Raw genomic sequence first — 26,968 nt, 5'->3', positions numbered from 1 at the left:
GCCGCGCCTCCTAAGCGGCGCACTATCCAGTGCGCCACTGGGCCGGCCCCAGATACTGACATTTGAGGATCTTCCAATGAAAAGTCAACTCTTTGATTGAATGATATACAATGGACTGAACAGTCAATTGGTTCCTTCTAAACATACAGATATAGTGCCTCATTTATAAAAGTGAATGGATAGCCAAAGACCTCCCACTCCCATATCTAAAGAAAATTTCCAATCAAGATCAGAGGAAAAGGAAGAAAGAGCAATTTTATATATATATATATAAAATATATAAGTTATATAAATATACATGTAACTAAATTTTTTTAAATGGAAGGTTTGGAAGATAAAACGTTGTAAAATAAGAGAGAAACAATTTTTTTAAAAAAATAGAGGAGTTCCAATATCAAACTAGGACAATTTTTTTTCAGAGAGCAGAGACAGAGAAGATGGAAGAAAATAATTATTTAAAAAAGCTTTCTAAGAACTGAAACATATAAGTCTTTATATTGAAAGGAATCTACCTAGCACTAATAGAAAAAGACACTACCAAGGTATATCATCATACAATTTCAGAATACCAAGAATAGAAACGTGAAAGTTGTTAGTACCAAAATGGAGTCACTTATGTCAAACTCAGAGCCAGGAGGCCATGAAGGAGGAGCCCTCACGCATGAACGCCTACGACAGAAATTACCCAAGAAATTCCTTGAGAGCACATTATTCCAGATAAGCCACTTGCACCAGGATGTCTGCCTAACAATGGCTTTCTCTATCAATGAGCTACTGTCAACCCTTGCAACAAGCCCCTGTAACAATGGTCTTTGTTTCAAAGCAGCTTACATGAACTTCTTTTTTCCTTTTAAAAGCTTCCGCTCACCTCACCCTTTTCAGATGTGCCTATGGTCTGCCATAGCACACATATCCTCAACTGTAATTTCTTGCTATTCCCAAGTAAACTCTGTTTTGATGAGCTAGTCTCTCTGCTGTTTATTTTTAAGCTGATAGAAAGAAGAGCCTAATACTCTCCAGAGAGAAAGTTTGATGGGGCACACAAATGATCGAGAATCAGAATGAAATCACACTTCTCAGCAGTAATACGAGAAGCTCTACAGAAATGAAGGATTGCATTGAAAATTCTGAGGAAAAAAATCTAATAGTGAGGTTTACAATATATTTTATTAATAATACACTTAGCCAAATTTATCAATTGTGTAGGAGTACAATAAAGACATTTTCAGAAAACTAAGAATTTGAAAATTGTCTCTCTAATACATCCCTTATTAGGACACTAAAGGAGAAAGACATGGGATTAGGTTATAGGAGATCTGCAATCAGTAAAGTTCTAGAAGGGAAATGAACCCAACCCAGAAGTAACTACCTACAGAGGTGGAAGGGAACCAACAAAACATATTGAAATACTCAGAGGCTAGCAACAGGAGGAAGCCATTACTTCCCCCCCCAGAACTAAAAGGTTAAGTGTTATTGGAGTCTAGGGACAGCTACGGCTGTGGAAGAGGAGCTTCCCCACTGTTGTAGTCAGCCATTTCCAGAAACATGGCCTAAAGTTGGGAAGAATTAAGGAAGAATACCCAATATCCTTCTCTTCCCACTCACCTTTTGCCTGAACCCAACTGGAAACCAGCAGCCAAGGCACTTTGGAGGATGCACTGCCTAGGGGTAAGCCGTCTGGAATACAGGGAAGGAAATAAGAGGGTGGAGAACAGATTTGGAGGGAAACAGAGAATAACCAGCTTAGGGCCCACAACAACACGGAGGATGAGGGGCAGTGGGGGACAGGGTGGAGGGCAAATGGAAGTCTAGGATGACAAATGTTCAGGTGTGCTAAGGCAAAAGATCAGAGCTGAGAGAGGAAAGTTTCAAAGAAAAAGTTGAGAAGGGGATGTGTCAAGAAAATTAAATGGGACTTACAGAATTGCTGATGTGTTTAAGCATTTGGAAAATATTTTTCACAGGTAATTGACAAATATCTTACAACTATAAATAATTAGCAATAGGAACGATGACAATCAAATTAATAAAAATCACAGGCAATTATTAAGTTTGGAAAAAGCAAAAGGTTATACAAGAAAGGATATATAATCATGAATACTACTTGACTTAACTATGAATAATATTCACATGTTAATGTGTCATAATATGATATAGCTTCTATATTGGGAGAATGAGGTGAAGGTGGAGTGTGGCGAGGTTGAAGGAAGAAAGTTAAATCCTCATCTACCATAACACCAACTTAGTAGATAATGTCTAAAACAGTTAATCTGCTGGGCATGGTGGTGCATGCCTGTAGTCCCAGCTACCCAGGAGGCCGGAGGATCACTGAGCCGAGGAGTTCTGGGCTGTAGTGCGCTATGCAGATGACATGATCTTATATACAAAAAACCCTAAGGATTCCAGCAAAAAACTGTTAGAACTAAAAAATGAATTTAGCAAAGTTTTAGGATATAAAATCAACATATTAAAGTCAGCAGCATTTCTACATACTAATAGCAAACTATCTGAAAAAGAAATCAAGAAAACAATTTCTCTTTCAATAACTAGAAAGAAAGCTGGATACTTAGGAATATACCTAACCAAGGCTTTGTGAAAGACCTCTACAATGAAAACTGTAAAACTATGAAGAAAGAAACTGAAGAGGACATAAATTAAAAGATATCCATGTCCATGGATTGGAAGAATTAATGTTTTTAGAATGGCTATAGTACCCAAAGTGATCTGCAGATTTAATGCAATATTATCAAAACACCAAAGACATTCTTCACAGAAATAGAAAAAACTTTCCTAAAATTCGTACAGCCCCCACCCCCCAAAAAAAACAAATCCAAAAAAAACCCAATAGCTGAAGTAATCCTGAGAAAAATGAACAAAGCTGGAGGCATCATACTACCTGACTTCAAATTATACTACAAAGCTATAGTAACCAAAACTGCATGTTACTGGCATTAAACCAGATACATAGAACAATAAAACAGAACAGAGTGCCCAGAAATAAGTTCACACACTTAACTGTCAACTGATCTTTGATATGCCAAGAATACATATGGGGGGAAACAATCCCTTCAGTAAATGTTGCTTGGAAAACTGAATATCCACATGAAGAAGAATGAGACTAAACCCCTTCCTCTCACCAAATACAAATGTCAACTCAAAATGGATTAAAGATTTAAATGTAAAACCCAAAACTCTGAAACTAGAAGAAAACATATGGGAAATGATCTACAACATGGAGCTGGGCAAGGATTTTTTAAATAAGACTTCAAAAGCACAAGCAAGACAGGCAAAAAAAGACAAATGGGATTGCATCAAACTAAAAAGCTTTCACACATCAAAGGAAATTTTTAACAGAGTGAAGAGACAACCTATAGAATGGAAGAAAATATCTGCAAACTATACATCTGACAAAGGGTTACCATCAAGAATACATAAGGACTTGAACAACTCATCAGCATAAAACAAATAACTCAATTGACGAATGGGCAGAGGATCTTAGACATTTCTCAAAAGAAGACATACAAATGGCCAACAGGCATATGAAAAAGTGCTGATCACTAATCATCTGGAAAATCCTAATCAAAACAAAAATGTGATACCCGTTCACTTCAGTTAAAATGGCTATTATCAAAAAGACAAAAGAAAGTAAGTGTTGCCAAGGATGTGGAGAAAAGGGAACACATGCACACTGTTGGTGGGAGTGTAAACTAATCCAGCCATTATGAAAAACAGTATGGAGGTTCCTCAAAAAATTAAAAATATAACAACTGTTTGACTGCAGTCCCACAACTGGGTAAACACCCAAAAGAAATGAAGTCAGTATGTCCAAGAGATAGCTATACTCCCATCTTTATTGCAGCACAATTTACAGTAGCCAAGATATGGAATCAACCTAAGTTTCCAACAATGGATTAATGGATATGAAAATATGGCATATATATACAATAGCATACTATTCAGCCATAAAAAATAATGAAATCCTGTCATTTGTTGTAACATGGATGGACCTGGAGGGCATTATGTTAAGTGAAGTAAGCCAAGCACAGAAAGACAAATACCATATGATCTCACACATAGTGGAATAGAAAAAAAAAAAAAAAAAGAAGTTGATATTACTGGCCAATGAGTATAAAATTACAATTAGATAGAAGGAATAAGTTCTGGTGTTCTATTATACAGTAGGGTGACTATGATTAACAGTTAAGTTTTGCATATATTACTTAACAGCTAGAGGAGAGGCTTTTGAATGTTTTCACCACAAAGAAATAAGTGTATGACGTGGTTACATTAACTACCCCAACCAGATATATACAGATAATATATATATATATATATGTATCAAAACATCAAATTGTACTCAATAAGCATGCACAATTACATTGTGTCGATTAAAAGAAATCAATAGGGCCGGCCCAGTGGTGCACTCGGTAGAGTGCGGCGCTTGGGAGCACGGCAGCGCTCCCGCTGAGGGTTCAGATCCCATATAGAGACCGGTCCGCTCACTGGTTGAGCGTGGTGCGGGTGCGACACCGAGGGTTGTGACCCCGTTACCGGTCACGAAAAAGACAAAAAGGAAAAAATAAATAAATAAATAAAACAAAATAAATCAATAAAAATTTTAAAAGGAGATCATAAAGATGATGACAGAACTTGGTACACTGCCAGTAAGTATGGTGATTAGCTTATTTAATAGAAAGAAATGCTAACTAGCCTTATAATACTTAACAAACAGGTAATTTCTTTTCTGATATATACAAAATCAATTTTGATGCCGACATTTTTCTATATATCAAGGCTGGCATGGAAATTTCTTTCTAACCACCCAGCTGCTACAATGTTAAATAAATTAATTTTAATCTTAAATCAGAGATGTAATAGAGAACGGGTGATTTAATATGCAATCTCATTACATTTGACAGGCTTATTTATAAATGGTTTGCCCCACATTTTGACAAGCGTAGTTAATATGTTAATTAGCTTTTAAAAACATGATGAAAGGAAGAAACTGACATGTTATCATTCTTCACATACTGTGTTGGGGAGCACTGTAGCTGTTATCACAGGGTAGTGCTACTGTACATTTTGGCACCCCCAAAGCACTGTGATCTAGATGAGATAATCATTTATTAGCTACAGATAACTCAGTCACCCTAAATTAAAAATTGATCCCTTAAAATAATCCCAAGTGACCTTCTGCTTTATAAAACAAATGCAGCTCTAAGCATATTTATGAGCTTCTATAAATGAATATAAAGCTGATTTGAAGCAATGACCTCAACAGCTAGAGCAGAGCTCCCTGGCAAGGGAAGAACTACACAGATAAGCTGCTTGTTACATTTGCAGTTCTCTTAATGTGGTTTTGAGAACTTGGTAATCCTTTTTGGTTTAGAAGCTTAGCAATGATCTCCTATGCCTTGACTTTCAAAGAGTTACAAAATCCAAAAATTAACAGAAGTTATGCAAGAGGCAAGGTTCAATTTGAGTACTCTGCCGCAATTTTCCATTATGGACAAAAACTATGTTTCTTGAGTTCTCAAATCACACAGTGTATTCACACATTGCCACGGTGTTGGAGACCTGCAGGAGTAAATCATACCACAGCAAGCTCTGATATCCATCATTTGCTGACAATGTTAATGCATATGTGTCTTCATTAAGTTTTTTTATTGCCTGTGGTTATTTACACAGAAAACTAGAAAATGTAACATTGTGTAGGGATCGTTAGTTTTTAGTTACTGCCCTAGTGCCCCACGACGGTAAATGAACTGTAAAAATAGCCTAAAACTACTGCCACCTGCCTCCCTGCTATTGTCGATGGGTTAATACTTGCACTTCTCCTTGGTGCAGCTGAGCCATGACTCAATTATAGTCCCATTTCTAGGTCTCTGAACACCCAGAGTCGATGTCATTGATTATGCAAAAATCAGTGCCCTGTGAACTACTCTCTCACTGGAAAAACACGTACATTTTACCTGACTTACAGTACAACAACAAAATGGCTTTTAGAAAATGGCTTGGAATGAGACTGGATCCAGCATGACAGGCATAGCATAGACATAACTTAGATTTTAGGGTTTGGAAGTGAAGAGCCAATAAGCATGGGAATCTGCTCAGACAACACATGTGCCATTTGTTTTTGGCAATGAATAATCTTGGCATGTAGACAAAAGGGCATTTGGGGTCTACTATTTTCTATCAGTTTTGATCCCTTCCACTTAAATAACTGTCTTCTTCTTATGCTTCCATTATGCCTCTGTTCAAAGCAAATTGGCAGCCCACGCCATCTTCCTAAAAGAATGAAAACACACACACGCGTGCGCGACAAAAGTGGGGAAGAGGCACAGGTTGGAAATCAAATACTACACATCAGAAGCAGACGTATTAGCAAGTCACAGTCCATGTGGTTCTTTGTATTTTAAAGAGTACTTTTAAACATTTGGGAAAAATTAGCCACTAGTGTATAAAAAAACAGCTTTGCCTGATTGTGAGGGTACAGTTTTAACTGAACAGCCATGCAACTAAGACAAAACTGGCTCCAAGCCACAAATGTTTCCAAATTATGTTTTATTAGCAGAGTCCTTAACTGACCTTGTTGAAAGGCAACCTAGAATTTTCATACTCAAAAAATAGAGGAAAAACATCCTAACTCATAACTCAAGAATATTAAATAATGATTATTTGTAATAGCTAATTCTCAACTATAAGGAAGGAAGTATGAAGGGAATGAGTAAGTTAGTAACTGATATTCTGCTGCATCCATCATAACTAATGATCTAAATATCTATTTTGCCCAAGCCCCTGCCTAGCCTTGGAAAAAAAATCTGTGTAAACAACCATGAAAAAAAAAAAAAAAGAAGGCAGGAAAGTAAAATGAAAAAATGGATTAGTTCAACCCTCAATGATAGATGTTCATCTTTATTCTCATGTGTTATAATATCATTAAAATGGTATTTGATTTATTAAGGCACTACAAAATTTATGAAATCCGATCTTAGAATGTTTGATGATCTAGATTCTTTTATAACTCTATTGAAAGCTACAGATCTACGCTCCATAAAAATAAATATACAAAATGTTGCTTTACAGGTCCCCAAATCCAATTATTGGAAGCGGGGGTTGCTAGAACCTAAATTAAGAAAATCTACTGTGCTCTACATTGCAAGGAACTTGATCATTTTCTCACCATAAAATTTTTGGATCAGAAACATCAGGGAAGAAGCCAAGTCTCATTAAAGCCTAATTTACTAAAAGCCAAGATTACTGGGGGTAGAGCAGTGACATAAGTACACAGCAATAATATACACAACACCTGCTGAAGTTTTACCGAGATCATAAACATTATATGAACATGTATCTGAATCCTATATATGGAGGCATAATGACTCAAGGAAGATGGTTCCTGTTATAAAATAGCCATGCCATATGTGAATTGTTTTACTTTGAACACAATTGTGAGTCTAGAAAAGGAATTTTTCTATTAATAAAAGACATACTCAACAGTTACTAGTAAGCCTATCCTGAATGCTAAAAATAAGATTATTACCTTATTTGATTATTTGATTTAGATCACACTTGATTGGGAACTCAGCATCGATGACCATTAATAATAATAATGCATTAAATCTTACTAGTCATCAGAATTCATGAAATAGATTTTTAAGCTTTGCAAAACCATTGTGTGAAACTGAGACTCTGCTGAAATTAAACTTATGATATTTTTAAAAAGTAATCATTTTATTTCATTTTGGATAAAGTTTTCAGCTGTATTCAGTAAACAAATTTGGTGTCAAGCAGTTACACCAAAATTTTCAGACCACTTATCTGAGCTTTGTTGTGAATTTAAACATGCTCCCTACTGTTTCCAACCTTATTGCTGTTTGTAGATGTATACTTCCTTGTCATAAAATGAAGCCACAAATAAAGTCCCTTACGGAGAAAAATCACAGTACTGACAGACAGAAAAATGTCTCTGCCCCTGTCCATCAAGAACCATTACCAGACACCATCTACAAGGGAGATGCTGATTAGGGAACATTCCCAATCATGTTTTTAAAAATCCAGCAGTATTGCCACACACAAAGGCAGACACTCCTGCACCATTAATCTTCATTCAAACTATTAGGATGTTTGTCTAGACTTGACTCAGACCAAGCAACACAGATGGATTAGCTAAAGTAAAGCTTCCATTTCTCACCACATGTCAAGGCAGGTGGAATATTCTGTCGAGCCCAGGAGGACATCTGGAGGTCTGTACCACAAGGTAACCACTTCATTGGAGTATGTGTGGCTAGGGACGGATTTTGCTCTTGCAAGACCTGTGGGTCATATGAAACATAAAAAAGTTTAATGGGCATTAACAGAACAAGGGAATTTTAATTTGAATGTTCACAATTTTGAAAGGTCGAACACAGTATTGTAATACAGAATCGCAAACGTAATGTCAAGGTTAATGGAAAGATTGTAGAAAGCATACTGTGGTTTCTCTGCTTTGTATATATGCTAATAACCATTAAATCATCTATATTTTCCACTAAAGCATTGCATCTAATTAAATATCAGCAGAGTAAACAAATGATTCACAAACTATTAGACATAACATGGAAACTTAGAAATCTGAATTTTCCAAAGTATGTTTCATGGAACTCTACTTCTGAAAGTTATAAATGTATAAGTGTTATGAGAAAGGGTTCTTTGGTCAAATAACTTTGAGAAAAGATGGATTTATAAAGTTAAACAGTCTCCAAATTGTGAGACTTCTGCATGCTCTTAATTTTTCTAATGTGTATTGTGAATCTACAAGAAGAGAGTATAACACTTTTCTCAAATGGTTGTCCCAAAAGTTCTTGTGGTTTCAGTGTTCTGTCAAACACTCATTAAGAAATGCTTATTGGGGAAGCTCACCTGAAGACCACCTATATAAATAATTATTAAGGAATAGACAGATAAATCTTGTATATACAGATGATGAGATAGTATATTATAAACTAAAATGTCTTCTAAGAATTTTTAAAAACTGAAAAATGGTCACAATAATATGTTAAGTTAAAAAAATACAGGCAGTTTTACCTCACAACCATAATTACTCATGCATAGAAAAAAGACTGGCAGAAAATACATTTAAATGTCTTCAGTGGTTACCTCTGGAATATGGGATTATCCAATTTTTAAAAAACCTTTTCTGAGTTTTTTTCAAGTTTTATGCAATGAATGTATAATTCTTTTAATAATCACAAAATCTACAGATGTTATTTTTTAAAAGAAAAAATAAACTGTGTGATAATTTTCTATCTAGCTATGTTCATTAATGACAAGTGTAAAGTATTACTTACCACTATGATGCTCAAAGTGCACAAAACATTTTTACAGTAACATTTCTTACCATAACATTTTCGTTTTAATGTTCTGATTATTTAAATTTTTACATAGTATTTAGGAATATGACTTTTTTCTGTTTATTAAACAGAGCATTCCATTTTCTGCATTATATGTACATTTTTAAATTAATAGGATGGCTGGTGAGACAAAGAATTTCTAATTAACTCAACCATGGTTACAGTCTCAATTTTTTTCTACATTGCAGTTTTAATAATGATGCAATGGCATGTTATAAGTTGGTTAACATTTACAAGTATTCCATATTAAAATGTACAGATTATATACCCAAAAACATACTTACACATTCACGGTCCCCAACTTTTCTGCACATAAATGGAATAACTCTTTTCAATAACAGTTTTCTATAATCTCTTGCATTTTTTTCTCTGCAAGGTTTTATTCTACCTCAATTCAGACAAAACTGAACAATAGATAGGACAATCAGAATAGTAGTGTCTCCAGAATTTGGTAATCTCATCAAAAGGTTTGGTTCCTCAATTGACTATGCTTCCTTAGAGAGACCAAAGACCTAAGCACAAGTCCTGAAATAGGTTCTGATTTACTCCATATGCTGTTGTCAAGTCAAAGGGGATACAAAAAACATTCAGGCTAGATTCCCTTAGTTTTCCCGAGGCCCTACTGTCAGAAAGCTAGGCCAGAGAAACAGGAGAATGAAAAAGTCTGAGATTTTCTTTGACAGTTCAGATGACCAGGCTAGTTACAAAAAATTGAAATATTCCCACTTTTAAAGGGAGAAGACAACCTCAAATTAAAACTAAAAATAGTATAAATCAAAATAATTATATGTAATTTTAGATCAATTATGTTCATTCTGAATATGAATTTGTTAAACTGGTTAAATATCTGTGGAAAATATAAGAAGAAAAATTATCTTTCTACATTATTTTCTTCCTTCCCACATTTAGGTCAAAGACTGCCCAACTTCAGCCAGATGAGTCACATAACTTCCCAAAACAACAGTGAAAATGACTTTTCAATATCTAACTTTTCAAAGTGTTAAGACTGAGTTTCTTAACATGGTTTCCACGTATATGTGTCATATAGAATGAAGACTGTTATTATATTTTTAAGATACATTCTTCTGCAGCTCTTGAGAAAAACTCTCATCATCTTATTTTAAATACAGTCAATCAAAACAGTTTCTTGTGGAAAGTGTCCCATATATATATATATATGAACAAAAGGATTTAATCTAACAATGTTTTTGTTTAGCTAATAAGATAAATAAATCCCAAAACTTTTGAGAGCAAGACAATTATTAAAACAATGGCTTTTAAAAAAGAAAAAGAAAAGTACACTTTGAAGTATGAGCACATAACTACATTTTTTCCAAATATTTTTGGTAAAGATAATGCTATGTATTTATACAGTTCATGCATCAAAACACGCTTACTCATGCAAAATTTATTAAACTGCATCCTCCAGCTGAAGGAAAACTGTAGGGCAGGATTAATTAGCACAGCATGTGTGAAAGCTTTCTTTCTCTGTACCTTGTCAGTTGCTATGGTTACACTACAGGAAGAGAGCTACACTACCTTTAAAAAAAGATGAAGTTCATGGCTTATTATCAAAACTTCCTATATTAATGTTTAGTTTGAATTAAAAGTCAAAAAGCAAAGTGAAACGCTAACCAGATGAGTACAGGTTATTTGCACGTTGCTGCTTTGGCTGAGTGTGTGCACATGAAGGGGTTCAAGTTCCTGTGGGCACCTGAAATGGCTTATATAATAACCCTGCCTATCCAGCTTTAACGTGTTGCTATTTCTAACTAACAAAAGACCCTGGAGTAGAGGGGGATATCTTGCTATTCAAGCCCTACTGCCAATGATTCAAAGTTGGGCTGTTCAGATACTAGCATAAAAGAATCTTAGATTTCCAGAGGAGTTAACAAGCTTTCTAGCTAACCTTTTACCAAGGAAAGAATTCCTCTTCATAACTCTATAAGATGGTTACCCTATAGATAACATCTACTGTCACCCTGAGACTTGTTCTACCCTTTGATATGGACACAGAATAATCACAGGACAAGGACAGTGCTTCCAACATTTGCCATAAGCAGACCAGCCCTTCAGCATCAAACAATGGACACTTTTCAAGCCTTATCTTAATAGCTGTCTCCTCTGCATTAGACTCTGCTGACCACTCCCTTTCTTTCATATTGTCTCCCTTTATTTCTCAGATATAGAATAGTTAGCCAGGAATGACTTAGTCTCCTTCTGGGACCTTCCGCTAGTGCCCCTTAAACACACATTTTGTCTAGGCTAAATACTAATATCAGTGCTTTCTCAAATGTATATACTCTGTAGGTCACTGTGGCTAATGTGATGTTTTTAACTGTCATCCATAGGTGATTTCTCCCAAAATTTTTTGTCTAGCTCATACTTCTTAGTTTTCTGTTGCTTGTAACAGAATACCCGAAACTGGGTAATTTATAAGAAAACAAAATTTATTTCTTATAGTTTGGGAGGCTGGTAAATCCACATCTGGCAAGGGCCTTCTTGCTGGGGACTCTACAGAGTCCTGTGACAACGCAAAGTATCACAGAGTGAGGGTTGAGCAAGAGCACTTCAATGTACTTTTTCTGCTTATAAAGCCATGAGTGCCTCTACCATGAAAACCTGTTTATCCATTAACCAATTAATCTGTGAATGAATTAATCTATTCATGAGGACATAACCCTCACAATGCAATCACCTTCCTTTCAACACTGTCTCATTGGGGATCAAGCTTCCACATGAGCTTTGAAGCAGACAAACACTCAGATCACAGCACTTGTCCTCGGGTTTCAGACCTGGCTCTATTCAATTTCTCCAAAAATTTTATCTCCAGCTCATAATTGACCTTGGGTGTCAAACCTGGTTCTATTTAATTCCCCGCTAGTCATAGATACCAGAATGTCCTACAGGCACTCAGTACAACCCTAACCAGAATTAATAAAGGGAACATGCTATGAGTCTAGGAGCAAATGCATTTTACTATTAATTGTTTTAAGTTCCAAAGTCACCCAAAGTTCTTTTAGCTGTACCCATATATAGATTAGATTTTATATTCCATACATGGTATGAATGTTTGTCCTCTCCAAAGCACATATGGAAGCTTCATCCCTGATGTAGCACTATTGAAAGGTGGGACCTTTAGGAGGTAATTTGATTGTGAGGGCTATGCCCTCATGAATGGATTAATCTATTCATGTATTAATGGATTAATGGGTTAATGGATGCTTGATGGATGAGTGGGTTATCATGGGAGGGGCACTGATGGCTTTACAAGGAGAACAAGAGAGCATGTTAATGTGTGCTCTTGCTCAGTCCTCACCATGCAAATCCCTGCATCATCACAGGACTCTATAAAGAGTCCCCACCAAGAAGAAGGCCCTCACCAGATGCAACCCCTCGACCTTGGACTTCCCAGCCTCCAAAGCTATAAGAAATGAGTTCTGCTTCTTTATAAATTACCCAGTTTCAGTTATCGCATTACAAGTGACAGAAAACATAATGGGCCACTCTTTTGTGCTTTTCAGTCGTTTCATTTTTATATTAGAACAACCCCACACCTCCCTCTCAACACACCTCATTTCCCAAACAACCAGAAAGAGAGTGTCTTGCTCTTAATCACAAAGTCAATATTTCTAGGAGGAGGGTTCCTTTCCTCATGACTTGACTCTACACAGGCATAAAATATTTGGGTAGTATTTTACCATCAGGCAGTTAGGCTGAAAAGGGAAAGACTTAAAGCCTTCTGTATTCCCTGAGGAAAGCTACAACACAGTGTGATATATATATATATACCTATGTGTTTGTGTATATATATATATATATATATATAGATGTGTATATATATGGATGTGTATATATGTATGGGTGTGTGTGTATATATATATATAAGGATGTGTATATATGTATGGATGTGTATATATATATGTGTGTGTGTGTACGTATGTATATATACATATATATGTAATTTTTTAACAGAGTGTTTTCTCTTCTAGAGGATTTATATTAAGTATTTTATGCTGTGCTAAAACTGTTTGAAGACTATTAATGCTCTTATAGTATATCAATAAACAACCAACAAACAAAAGAAGTATTTTCTTCTGGTGTTCTCCAGGGCCTTTAACCTCTTCCCTCTGCACTTGGCTACTTTTCCTTGTATGATCTTTGAGAGAGTTTGAATGTGCTGTCCCCCTAAAACTCATGTCAAAATTTGATCCCTAACTTGGCAATGCTGGGAGCAGTTTGGATCATAGGGTCAGATCCTTCATGAATGGATTAATGCTCACCCTGGGGGGGGGGTTATGAGTGAGTTTTCACTCTATTAGTTCCTGTGGAATATACTATAAAGCATATGTACTTCGCAGGGCCTGGTTTTCCAAAGTCTTGCAGTTTCAAATATTGACTTTGCAAGGACAGGAAATTTTCCTCAGGCTATAAGTCTCTGTTGCAAGATAAGAATTGTGGCACAGCAGGTTGCTGGCTCAAAGACATACTAGTCACTGATTGTTATGTAAAGGTAGTAAGAAATTGCTATAAGAAGGAATGTTTGCTAAGATCAAGCTTGTGTTGATAATATCACTTAGTTGTCTACTGGCCTGTTTCACTGAAAGTTACCTGCCTATACTGTTAAACTATAACCCCACCTTTGTTCTCTCCAGTAACTTCCTGGTCTGGAAAATAAATGCAGGAAAAGAACCCCAATTCGGTGTTAATTTCCCAAGGAAGGGATCCCTCTCGCTTGAGGGTTCTGGTGGGAGATTAACCACTTCATGGCCTCTCACTGCTCAGAAGAGATGGGCTTTGAGTAATCCTTTCCATCTCCGTTACCCAGGGGAAGTGGGGTGACAAATCCGTGGGGGGCAAAGCAATGCAAAGCAACAAGTTCCCGTGAGAGCGGGTTGTTTAAAAGGAGCCTGGCACCTCCTCTCTCTCTCTCTCTCTCTCATGCTTCCTCTTGCCATGTGATCTCTTTGTACCCACTAGCTGCCTGCCACTTTCTGCCATGAGTAGAAGCAGCCTGAGGCCCCTGCCAGATGCAGCTGTCCCAGAATTGTAAGCCAAATAAATCTTTGCTCTTTATAAATTATCCAGTCTCAGGTATTCTGTTATAGCCACACAAAATGGACTAATACAGAAAACTGGTACCAAGGAGTGGGGTGTTGCTACACAGATACCTGAAAATGTAGAAGCGGCTTTGGAACTCAGTAATGGGCAAAGGTTGGAGTTTGGAGGACTCAGAAGAAGACAAAAAGATGAGGGAAAGTTTTGAACATTTCAGAGATTGGTTAAATATTGTGACCAGAATGCTGATAGAAAAGGCCATGGTGGATGATGAGGTCTCAGGAAGAAATGAGGAACATATCAGGAACTCTACAAAAGATCACCCTTGCTACACCATAGCAAGGAACTTGGCTGCACTGTGTCCATGACCTAGGACTGTGTGCAAGGTGAGACTTAAGAGCTGTGAGCTAGAATGTTTGGCAGAAGAAATTTCTAAGCAGCAAAGCATTCAGACAGCTGCATGGCTATTTGTAACAGCCTACACTTAGTTGGCAGCAAAGCATGACGTAAAGCCAGAATTTATAATTAAAAGGGAAGCAAAGTGTAAAGATTTGGAAAATTTGTAGCCTGGCAAAGTGGTAGAGAAACAGAGAGCAGGAGAAAAATCCAAGGGTGCAGCAGATAGACTGATGCTAAAGACTTTAGCATGGCTATGAAGCAGCCAGATGCTAATAGCCAAGGCAATGGGAGAAAGACCCTGAAGGCATTTCAGAAGTCTGGAATAGCACCCCTCCCATCATAGGCCTGGAGGCCTACAAGGACTGACTTGTTTGGGAGGACAGACCTGGGGTACTGCTTGCATCCCAGCTGCTATGGCTGGAGCAGCCTACCTCAAGCCCCCAAGTGTGGTTCATGCAGCAGCTCTGGGGAGTACAAGCTGGAAACCATGGTGGCATCCACGTGGTGTTAAACCAGCAGGCCAGAATAACATGACAGCAGCAGAGGCATGGCAGCCTCCACCCAGATTACAGAGGATGTATGCAAAAGCCTGGGGGTCAAGGCAGAGAGCAGCCACAAGGGCGGAAATGCTGCAGAGGCCATCTACTAGAGCAATGCCGAGCAGAAATGTGGGGTCAGAGACCCCACAGAGAGCCCCCATTGGGGAAATGTCTAGTAGAGCCAAGGTAGTGGGGCTGCTGGCAGGACCCCAAAACCATACACCAGCCTGGAAAAGCCATAGGCACTGGTGCAGCCCAGTGGGCGCTCCCAATAGATCCATGGGCATGGGGCTGCCCGAGGCTTTGGGGGCCCAAACCCACCACTGTGCCCAGGATGCAGGACTTGGAGTCAAAGAAGATTATTTTGGATTTTAAGATTTAATGTCTGTCCTGCTGGGTTTTGGGCTTGTTTGGGGCCTGTTTGGGGCCTGTTTCTCCTTTCTTCTGGTCTAATTCTCCCTTTTGGAATGGGAATGTGTACCCAATGTCTGTCCCACCATTGTATTTAGAAAGTAGATAAATTTGTTTTTGATTTTTACAGGTTCACAGCTGCAAATTCAAGTTCTGCCTTTAGTCTCAGATGACACTTTGGACTTTTAAGTTGGTTCTGGAAGAAGCTAAGACTTTTGGGACTGTTGGGATGGAATGATTATATTTTGTATGTGAGAGAGACATGAGTTTTGGGCGCCAAGGGTAGAATGATAGAGTTTGGATGTGCTGTCGCCTCAAAACTCATATGGAAATCTGATTCCCAACGTGGCAGTGTTGGGAGCTGTTTGAGTCATGGGAGTGGATCCCTCATGAATGGATTAATGTTCTCCCTGGGGGAGGGGTAGTGAGTGAGTTCTCGCTCTATTAGTTCTTGCAAGACCTGGTTGTTTAAAAGACCCTGGCACCTTCTCTCTCTCTCTCTCTTGCTTCCTCTGGCCATGTGATCTGCTTGTACCCGCCAGTTGCCTGCCATTTTCTGCCATGAGTAGAAGCAGCCTGAGGCCCGTGCCAGATGCAGCTGTCCCAGCTGAGCCAAATAAACCTCGTTTCTTTATAAATTACCCAGTCTCAGGTATTCTGTCATAGCAACACAAAAATGGACTAATATAATCTTATATACTCACATAGCTTCCATTACTATCTACATACTAATGATCTCAAATACATATCTCTAGCAGCAATCTTCCCCTAATGCTTCAGACTTCCATATAAAAAAAAGTCCACTTAGATCTTCCATGATCTCCTATATGTATCTCAATTTTAATTAAATATTTTCTCCTGTCTCCAATTCTCCAAGCAGTACTACCTCCTCCAGTGTCTATAACTCACCACACAGATTACCATCCATCCATTCACAAAAGCCAGAAGTCTTGTTTCAATGTAAGTTTCTTCCACTTACAAAATCACAAAATCCAGTAGATTTTACTTTATAATTTCCCTCCTCTGCTCCTCCTCCTTAGGTCCTCCTCATCTCTTGCTGTATTATTACGCTGGCCCCAAGTCTGTCCATGGCACATTATTATCAATTTCAAAATACATTCAAGACAATAAATGACCTATGCTTACTGAAATTAATTTTATTAAAAGTTGAAGTTAAATTGGAACATTCCTCAATGTGAATAAAAACAACAATAGATTTAAATGCCCAATCTCCACGTACAATCACCATGAAGGCTGGACACCTTCCACTTCTCTGCCCTGTCTTAAAGTGGAAAAAGAGTTTCAAGATTCCAATTATAATATCCTTTTCTTTCCTTTGAATGTAACATCTTTGTTTTGGTTTCTATCCAGACTTCTACTTTAACAGAAGCTACTCTGTACAGGACACCAAAATCCCTTAAAAATGTTTTGATTAGCATTTTCCAGTCTTTCAACTAAATAAGAGTAATCTTTGAACCTAAATTTTAATAAAATGAAATTAAGTCCAGAAAATACCCAAACATTTTAAGGCAATAGTTTATTATGCTCTGATTTTTTTTAGTTATCCCTGAACTTTTAAGGTCAATAAATTATGCCTAATTTCTGTCTATCCTAAAAGGCACAGATGTTTTTATATCTTTTATTTTTAAATAACAGAAATGATCATAACATTTCAATATAGACATTCCAAAGCAGAAAAATATTCAAATAATTAACTTTCATATGTAGGAATTTTTTTGATTTTCTATTTTTTTTTTCTATTTTTGTATAGAAGATATAAACAATATACTTGGGAAATATTGCTTTAGTGGAAATGAATAATGTAGTAAGACCAATTAGTCAGAACTCTTTGGCTGAATACCACATGAGAACCATGCTTTGTCAGAGCATTAGCTTGCCTACTGGAATACTTGTGATATGGCAAAACTAAATGCCTGATGGTGGTTCTGGAGCTACCTAGTTAGTTTTGTCTCTTTGAGTAAGTTACTCTCTAACCTTCCTTTTTTGTGATGTGTACATTAAGAGGCTGAGATCTGGGATCCAACAGCTGGCCACCTGTCTTTGTAAATAAATTTTGTTGGAATGGATATAATTCATTCACATACTGCCTATGGCTGCTTTTGCATTAGACAGCTGACCTGAGTAGCTGACAGAGACCATATGACCCATAAGGCTACAATATTTAGTATCTGACCCTTTAAGAAAAAGTTTGCTGACCCCTGGGCCAGACTACATTGACTTTAGGTTCAACCAAGTAGTAAAACTCAGTGATCCTAAGGAAATATTACTAAAAATCTTGTGCATTAAAGATATGAAGGTCGTATATATGCCCAAGTTCTTAAAAATCCCTTTAAGTAATTCCACCTCAATGATCCCATCACATCACATCTGCATTAGCAGAGAATGCAAACTCATTTTCAATAGAGTGTATGTGAATATATCATCATTTGCACAGTTCACTAGTTTATATTTCGTTTTCTAGTTTCTGCTTCTCAGTTAATGAAGCTCATAGTTATTATTCCAATGCTAGATGACAACACAACACAGAAAATGAATTTCATAACCTAACTAAATCAGCAATTTTGATTAATTTCCACATCCATGCTGATTTGTTTCCAATTTTTATAAATTAAAGCTAAAACATACTAAATTTATCATAAGAATCTAAGTTTTAAATCAAGATATAATACTCAGAACTTTTAAGGCATTTGTTTATAAATATGTATTAATATATACCCAAAGCATTATGAGTATGAACTAGTACACTTTAAAAAGAAAATACTTATTGAAATAATCACAACCATAATTAGGTCAAATAAGGTAAGAATAATTATAATTCTATGCCAGAGTTATGCTTTGCACTTGATAGGAAAGAAGCCAATCTGTAAAGATGAAACTTATTATACATACATAATATTTGAAATCACAATATATGTTCTTATTAGCGTATTTGTTTCTTTAGCTTTTAAAAGAAATAAGAAATTAGAATGAATGTTTCTCTGGGAGGTTTATGAGAAAATCATTTCCATTTCCTTCCTAAACCATCTAAAAAATTTTTTTAAGTTGGGGGGACCAATGTCCTTACTTGGCAAATACTTGGAAGTCAGCAGATATGCTAGTGTTTATAATGCAGAGGCAAAACTGAGGATTTATTGAGCAGTTACAACCTGTTAGGTACTCTAAGAGTTTTAAATGTATTATATCATTTAATAGTTACAAAAATCTAGACGTAGTGTGGTTATTACTATCCCAATTTAACAGAAAGAAAACTAATGTCCAGAGAAACTAATTTAGTCCAGATCACACAGTAGTAGGTGGCCATGTCAGGATCTGAATGCAGACAGTATAACCAACTCCCCAGAAAGACTAGGGACTTGGGAATCTGTGCCTGGACTCTAACTGGGTGGTGGCTTACACTTAGCAAGTCCAAAGTCCAGAATGGTGACAGATAAATAGAGTGGTGAGAAAGACAGAGAAGGATAAGGTTGGAGGAAGGGAGGCAGAGTAGGAAAAAGTGAGGAGAAATCACAAGCTGGTTATATCAGAAAGACATTCCCCCCCCCAAAAAAAAATGCAAACTAGAGCACATGACTGATGTTGTCTACAGAGCCTCAGAACAATCAGACCAAAATCCCTGGAGGCAAAGAGAAACTTGATAAGGAAGTACTGCAGAGAAATGCTCAGGAACCTTCATGTTAGGCCAGGGTCTGGTTGCTGAAATGTGAACAGTTCTTATCTGCTTTGTTTTAAAGTGGAAATGGAAGAAGGCAGTAATCCCAGAAATGAAGCAGTTAGCTAGAAGGCTGTGATGACTTGGAGAGTAACAGCTGAAAATGGAAATTGAGGTTGGGGCAAGGCTATTTATCTTACAGGACCCTGAGGGCTTCTTGTTGTTGTTTTCCAGAAAACTCAAACCAGGGTGTGGTCAAAGCCAATCTGAAGGGCATATAATAAATAACACTGAGAGAAAAATCGCTTTTGAAATGCCCCGACTAAAGCGAATTTTTAAAATGTTCCATGAGATGAAAATAGGCAATTTACTTTCAAACTTGAACTAAGACGTTTTTATGTTTTTACAGCAGTAAATGCCCATGTGAATCAGTGCAAATTAACAAGGCAATTACTAAACCAATTTAAGGAAAAAAAAGGTTTGGGTCATACTGAATTATTGTAATACTTTTTAATTTATGGTTTCTGCCCATTTTTTTCTGACGTATTTTCTTGTTTTGTTTTTGGTTTTTTTCTGAATTATTTTCAATTACTGTATGCTTTTAGATTTTTCTTTTCTCTTATGCTATTTGAGGAGAGATCAAGTTATATTTTGCGGTCTCAACACTGTACTCAGTATGGGACTCCAGACATCATAATCAGAAGAAAATATCTATTAAGAGAAATGCACATGTTTACTGTATTTTGATGAGTTTAAACATGTTTTGTGACACCTGGTGACAATTTTGGTTATCCTGAAATTGTAGCTGGTCTTTGCTAATGTAGTAAATAACTGTCACAACTTCAAATATCCAAAAGGAAGTAGACTGAGCATTTTGTGAATATTTTCAAAAATATGTTAATTCCATATCACGATCACTGCAGAGAAGAATTGCTTCACAGAGTTTTGTTCTGGAAAGGATCTCAGTCTGTATCTTCCATAATATTTTCATTTATTTTTAAAAGGGAAGGACATTGAGGCCCAAAGTTCTATTCATTCTGCCTCCACTATTCCTAATCCATTCTCTTCTTTCTGTCCCCACTGCCACTGGCACTTTAGGCCCTCAGACTTCTTCTGGGTCTTGAACCTTAAAAAGAGCTCCTAAATTGGTCTCCTAGTTGCAAAGTTTACCCTTCCTATTCTTTTTCCATAGTCTGATGAAGAGAGTTTCATGTAGTATGTAAGAGGGGTCAGGTAGGACCACCACTTACAAGTTGTATGATTTGGGGCAAATGACTTAACCCAGCTGAATTTCAGTTGCTTCATCTGTAAAATGCATGCAGTAACTCTGGATATTCTCTATTTGCCTCTCCTGACATGTTCTTGACTCTTCCTCACCCTGTTCTATGCTTCCCAGAGGCTGACCTTAATGAGCCTGTAATTATATAGTCCTTGTCCCCTGGCCTCAAGTTGGGTTTGGCCAACGAGAGACACACTGACCAAAGATCACAAGGAAGGAGAAAAGTGAGGCCAGTATATTTGTTCCCCTGGCCCCTTCCCAGGTGGACAGGGAGACAGCTGTGGCTAAGCTCTCCCTTGAAGGATACTGCTCTTGCACAGGTAGCTCCAGACCAATTTCTCTCTTAACCCTGCAGGGGAGAAGTAGTAAAGGCCATATTTACTGGCCTGAACGGGTTTCACATCTTTAAGCCTGCCCACAGGTTCATAAACAGTCCCTTTGAGGAACATTCCTCAATGGCCCCATTTGAATTGCCCTTTGTTTCCTTCTAGGATCCCTGACACAATAACCACACCTGACTCCTAGGGTATTTGTGTATATTAAATGAGATAATGCATGGAAAATGCTTCGTCATGCAATTGGCCTAGAGTAACACTCAAGACATATCGGCCATTACTATGAACTAAAACACCATCTGATCAGGTCATGCCTCTGCTAAAGAACTTAATTGATCCTCTGGATTTTATCCTGGAAGTCCAAACTCCCAGGAATAAAAAGCCCCTGCTACTATTCCAGCCTTGTTTCTTCCCATCCCTTTCTATGTTCTAGCCAATTGTTAGCAGCCAATCAAATTACCTGTAATTTTCTTTTCTTATGTCAGTTCATTTGGCACAACATGATCTCACATCCTGCTATGACTTACTCAGCTGATGAGCTTCCACAGGTCCTTCAAAATTATACCCAGGAGAAGTCCTCCAGAACCTTCTCCGACTTGCCCTCCCCTTCCAGGTCCAGATAATGAGCTTTCCTCTAGTCTCTGATTAACTTAGCCCTGCACTTGCACAGAAGAACATCTCATGTCATTCATTTACACACCCATCCCACCTGCCCCGCACTAAGACCAGTTTCCCTGAAAATAGAATCACGGTTCATTTCCCTTGTATCCCGAGTTCCTGGCATAGCGTCTGGCTCACAGTGAGTCTATTGTTGGATTAACATATAAATCAAAAACAGACAGTTAGCATGAACATCTGAAACAGTGTTCCCTTAGCAGGTGGCACATATGTGCCATCCTGGCCAACTGGGAGATCACCTGATCCAGAGCAGCTCGGCTTTCACCTGTTTATACCTTGGAACTTTGTGTAAGTCTTAAATAGAAAACATGTCCCCAGATTTTAAAATGTTTAAAAACCTAATATGAATAGTTGAATCAGATAAAAGCTCAAGATCCATTTGGGGGGTTAAGAAATAACCCCACAACATACATAAAATATTTTAATCCCTTTATGATGCTCACATATGTTTTAAATAAAAATACAAAAGGACATCATACCATAAAGCTATTAATATACAAGTTACTGGTCTTAATAACGTAAGTGATGGGCCCACTTGCCTGACAAATTCCATGATCTCTCAAATTTTATCTAATCTAATATTTAAGATTTAGATAAATAAAACCTCAAGAATTAATCAATCTCTGTTCTAAGCATTTTTTTCTCCTCCAAACTTTTATATCACATCTCATGCTCTATTCAGCTCACTTGAGAGTCAGCATATGAAATTGTTTTTATTCATATTTTATCTCTATTTTTATTTCTCTAGCTATATTATAAGCTCCCTAAGCAAGGATCACATCTTATGATTTCCTAATTTCTTACCACCACTCCCCATCCCTACTTCACCCTTATGTAACATTGGGTCTTCTGGAAATGTAGAACAAAGAAAAGGCTAAGTATATCTAAAGCACATTTAGAAAGGGGATCAACTTTCCTCTGCTTAGTAAGATCCCAGGCTATAAACTACAAAACTCAGATGTGACAAACCATCTTAAATCTCAAACATAGCAATATCAGGCTTGTCTGATTCTGCGTGACACGTTATTGCTTCTCAACAAGTTAACTTAAGCACAGAAAGAGATGTGCCCAGACCTGAGAGATTTTTAAAATCCTTGATGGGCAGAAGTACAAAAGCACTCATTTCAAAGCTTCCAGCTGTTCAGTTTTACTGAAGGAAGAGACTGGAATTTAACTCTGAGACTGATTGTTTCCTTGTTCTAGGAAAACCAACTGATGGAGTTTGGATGTGTTGTCCCCTCCAAAACTCATGTGGAAATTTGATCTCCAATGTGCAGTGTTGGAAACTGATTGAGTCATGGGGGTGGATCCCTCATGAATGGATTAATGCTCTCCCTGGGGGAGGGGGGATTAATGAGTGAGTTCTTGCTCTATTAGTTCCCATGAGAGCTCGTTGCCTAAAAAGACCCTGGCACCTCCTCTCTCTCTCTTGCTTCCTCTCGCCATGTGATCTGCTTGTACCCGCCGGCTGCCTGCCACTTTCCACCATGAGTCAAAGCAGCCTGAGGCCCATGTCAGATGCAGTTGCCCCAGAATCGTAAGCCAAATAAACCTCTTTTCCTTATAAATTACCCAGTCTCAGGTATTTCTCTTATAGCAACACAAAACGGACTAAGACACCAACTTAATGACAATTTCTGTTATGTAAATATAAAGCAATTCATTACCCACTGTTCTGGGGCAAGCTGTGAAGTTAACCTGCATACTGATGTTTCAAACAGAGGGTTTAAGGTAAACTGGGTGCTTGTGTTGGCAGAGCTTTGCTTCTGAGTCTCTGGGGCTTCTTAGAGGCAGAAGTTTGCTGCCTCGGGGAACACAAAGACTACACAAAGACGCTTCCCCCAATTCTTGATCAGATGATTTTGGAAACCCAGAGAACTGAAGAAACGGATGTGGTAAAAGCTATTCTTCACTCTCCAAAAGACAGGACCAACAAAACCCAACTTGTAACATTTAAGTTGAAATCCCACTAGGAGTATTGATATTGGGCTGCTGGTTGCATTCTGGTCTAAATATTAAATGCTATGATTGTTTATTAGGCTGGAGGTCAGAGCCCCCAGTCCTGTGGCTGGGGGATGGAAGGTGGACCCCAGGATCTTAAACTGGACCTTCCCAGGGTCTTAGATTCTTAGGAGGGAACTTCCTCTTTCCCAAGCCTTGGTGTTGTGGGGTCTGAATTTCAGGCAGCATCACAGGGACACAATCATTTGGGGGAGGGAGAAACCAGTCCTAGTCAGAGAGATATGAGCAGGAAACAAACAGAAAGGACCCTTTACTCCACACTGAGGATGGGTCTCTAGGTTCTGAGTGGAGACTCTGAATAGAAGCATGTGATACCCCTGTTCTGCCCTGCCCTTCCCCAATTTCCAGCCTTCATAAAATCTTGCTAGAAATGATAGCCTGGTGTCAGCTGTATTGTAGCAGCCTACGAGAAGGGCCTGCTTTGCCCCTGTTCAGATGGCAAAGGAGACTAGAATGGTTGTGGCAGTAGAAGACACCAGGGAGAAGCCAGCTGGGCCATAAAAGTCATCATTAGAGGCACTGTTATGGTGGCACAAAGAGGAACAGCAGAGAGCAGGAGCAGGAGGCACCCATTTCGGACACAAGACAACACGTGGAGCACTTGTGCAAATAAACCAGGGCCCATGCTGAGAAGCCCTAATGTTCTGTGGGTATCAATGGACAGGGAGTGAGTGCTCCTGGCGGAGAGTACAGAGGTACCTGTGTTCTCAGACAGAAGCAGGCCTGGCAACAGGTATGGTGAGGAGACCCATGTGATGGAGGGCAGGGCATCCTGCTTGTACTTTGGTGCATCCAGGATTCTAGGCACCCTCCCCACATGCCCTTCTCTGCCACTTCCTATACATAATTCTAATTCCAACCCATCCTCAAAGTTTTCCCTGATCCCCAAGGTTATATTTAACTCTGATTTGTCACCTAGCACTCTACCTTGAAGCATCACAGTCACTGGAGAGTGGCCCTAACCTATTTAAGGCAGAGGCCATGTCTGATTCTTAAAAGCCCCCTGGGCTAGCACGTGAGTAACGGTTCACTGAGTTGACTGGTTGAATCAAACTGGGAAGTAAATGGTTATGTTTCAGAAATTTCAAAGAGTGATTAGTGGCAACTTTATTCTAAGTGTTTATCCTATATTTATACGTACAAAGTCTTATGTGAATGGAGGTTCATTTCACTGTTTATAGCAAAAGACTAAAAATAATCTCAACCTGCAGGAGAGCATTAGCTAAATAAATTATGGTACAGATACAAAATGCAGCCAGAGAGGCCAATAAATCTGTATGTACTAGTATGGAACCAACTATAATATATTGTTAAGGGAAAAGGCAAAATAAACAACTAAGAGCATATTATATACTGTTTGTGCAAAAAAATATCTGCTTACACATTCATATTATATCTCTGGAAAGATACATAAGGAGCTGGTAAAGGCAACTGAATGTAGGAAAAGGAACAAGAAAAACAGGAGGGAGAAGGAAATTTAACTTTCACTATACTCCCACTTTGTACTCTTTGAAATGTCTATTACTATGTGTGCATGTTACCTACCAAAAAAAATTAATTGTTTTTAAAAGAGAAAAGAAAGAAGGTCAAATAAGTCCTCACCCAGCTCTGGAAAGTCTCAGCGCCTCTCCTCCCCCAAGAATCCAGCCTTATTTCTTTATGGTGTGGGTCCTAAAATAGTCTTCGGCTATAAATGATAGGCTTTCCTGGTGTGGCAGGGAAACTGGTGGCTGGCAGCAGTAAGTTAATAACTGGGTGGGACAAGCCAAAATAAACTATTATTTAAATATTCTCACCAGTACAACCAAGTTGTCTTCTAAAGCTCAGGCTTGTCTGCATAATAGCCAGTTAGCTACTAAAGCCTGGATAAGCTTGCATGAACAATCTGAATCATCAAGAAATTTTGAAGTTAAAAAAAAAAAATCTTCCTTGAAGAGAAACTAAAATATAATAGATTTCTCTAAGATGATGAAAATGTCAAAACTGGCCAAGCAGTTAGAAGTTGTTTTTTTTTTTTTTAATTTTTACAATTCCTACAATGAATGAAATGAATGCTTCATTTCTCCATCCAGACATACTGTTCTAAATAACCAAGGACTAATGAATTCAAGAACATAGTTGATAGATTTTAAGAAGTTCAAACTCAGAATCAGCAACCTGACAATCTATGTATCCTCACTTGTCAGCAAACATCACACATGCTAAGTTTTACAGGACCAAGAATTTTCCTAGGAGACAGCCATGGTTTTAAAAGAGCTGTCAAGAATAAAACATAAACTCATCTTGTGCTATACTAGACAACTGTCTCATCATTTAAGAATTACAGACAGAAACCTAACATCGGAAGCACATGTCCTAGTTCCTCAGAATCTGTTAAGTATACTTTACACATTCCCATCTTGTCAGTCCACATAACTTGTCCTTCAAGGCATTCAACATCTCAGATAAAGCTTTATTTGAAATCTCACAATGTAGCTGAAGATATTTTAGATTTAGAAACTTTCTTCCAAACAAATTTGAGTTCCAGAATCATAAAGCGCTGTATATTTTGCTATCCGTTATTTTATTGATCCCACTGTTTCCTTCATCAAATAGTTCATGAAAGGAGCAAAAAGGAGCAACTACACTTGAAATATATGCCTGGAAGTTATATAAAATTTAGTACATGTGAATTGAATAATCTTTGAAATTACTGTATATTAAACCCAAAGCCCAAAACAGTAATTCATGGGTCCTAACTTACTCTAAATCTATCGCATGGCTTTGAAGATGACAGTACATCAAATGTTGGGAACAAATGCAGCATACATTTCTAAAAATAAACCTTAATGGAATTGATGTTCAAAACAAAATACCCACAGATTTCTTAAAAATATCCTTTATACTATCAACCATTTTCTATAAACCTTTTTTGGTTTTAATTATTGGCAATTTTACACATTATTTACTTTTAAGTCAAAAGGTAAGCCATCTAATATAATACTTTTTCTAAAAAAATTTTTTACACCAACATCCATTTTATGCAATATTATTATCATAAAGTCACAAATGACTAGTTTGTATTAAAAATTATTGACTTTACCTAGCTGCTATCATGAGCGTATTCCTTAACAATGTATGAAATAGTTAAGTTTGGGCTGGTTTTTTTTTTTTTTTTTTTTTTTTTTTTTTTTTTTTTTTCCGTT

At 37.6% G+C, this 26,968-nt stretch overlaps 1 protein-coding gene across 1 annotated transcript in view; it reads right to left on the bottom strand.

Annotated features, from left to right (window-relative positions):
• The window catches only part of LOC103598924 (cyclin-dependent kinase 14), a gene marked incomplete at its 3' end in the record, with an annotated part of 215,166 nt that overhangs the window by 108,981 nt on the left and 79,217 nt on the right, over positions 1-26,968 (bottom strand). Inside the window, exon 4 of the mRNA XM_008582988.1 lies at positions 8,195-8,315. Within this exon, the coding sequence (XP_008581210.1) occupies positions 8,195-8,315 (121 nt within the window). The remainder of the gene's footprint in view (positions 1-8,194; positions 8,316-26,968) is intronic.

This window comes from Galeopterus variegatus, unplaced genomic scaffold, assembly GCF_000696425.1.
Source record: "Galeopterus variegatus unplaced genomic scaffold, G_variegatus-3.0.2 Scaffold2787, whole genome shotgun sequence".
Classification (NCBI taxonomy): domain Eukaryota; kingdom Metazoa; phylum Chordata; class Mammalia; order Dermoptera; family Cynocephalidae; genus Galeopterus; species Galeopterus variegatus.
The sequence above is the reverse complement of the archived record's forward strand: the minus strand, read 5'-3'. Positions and strand labels throughout refer to the sequence as shown.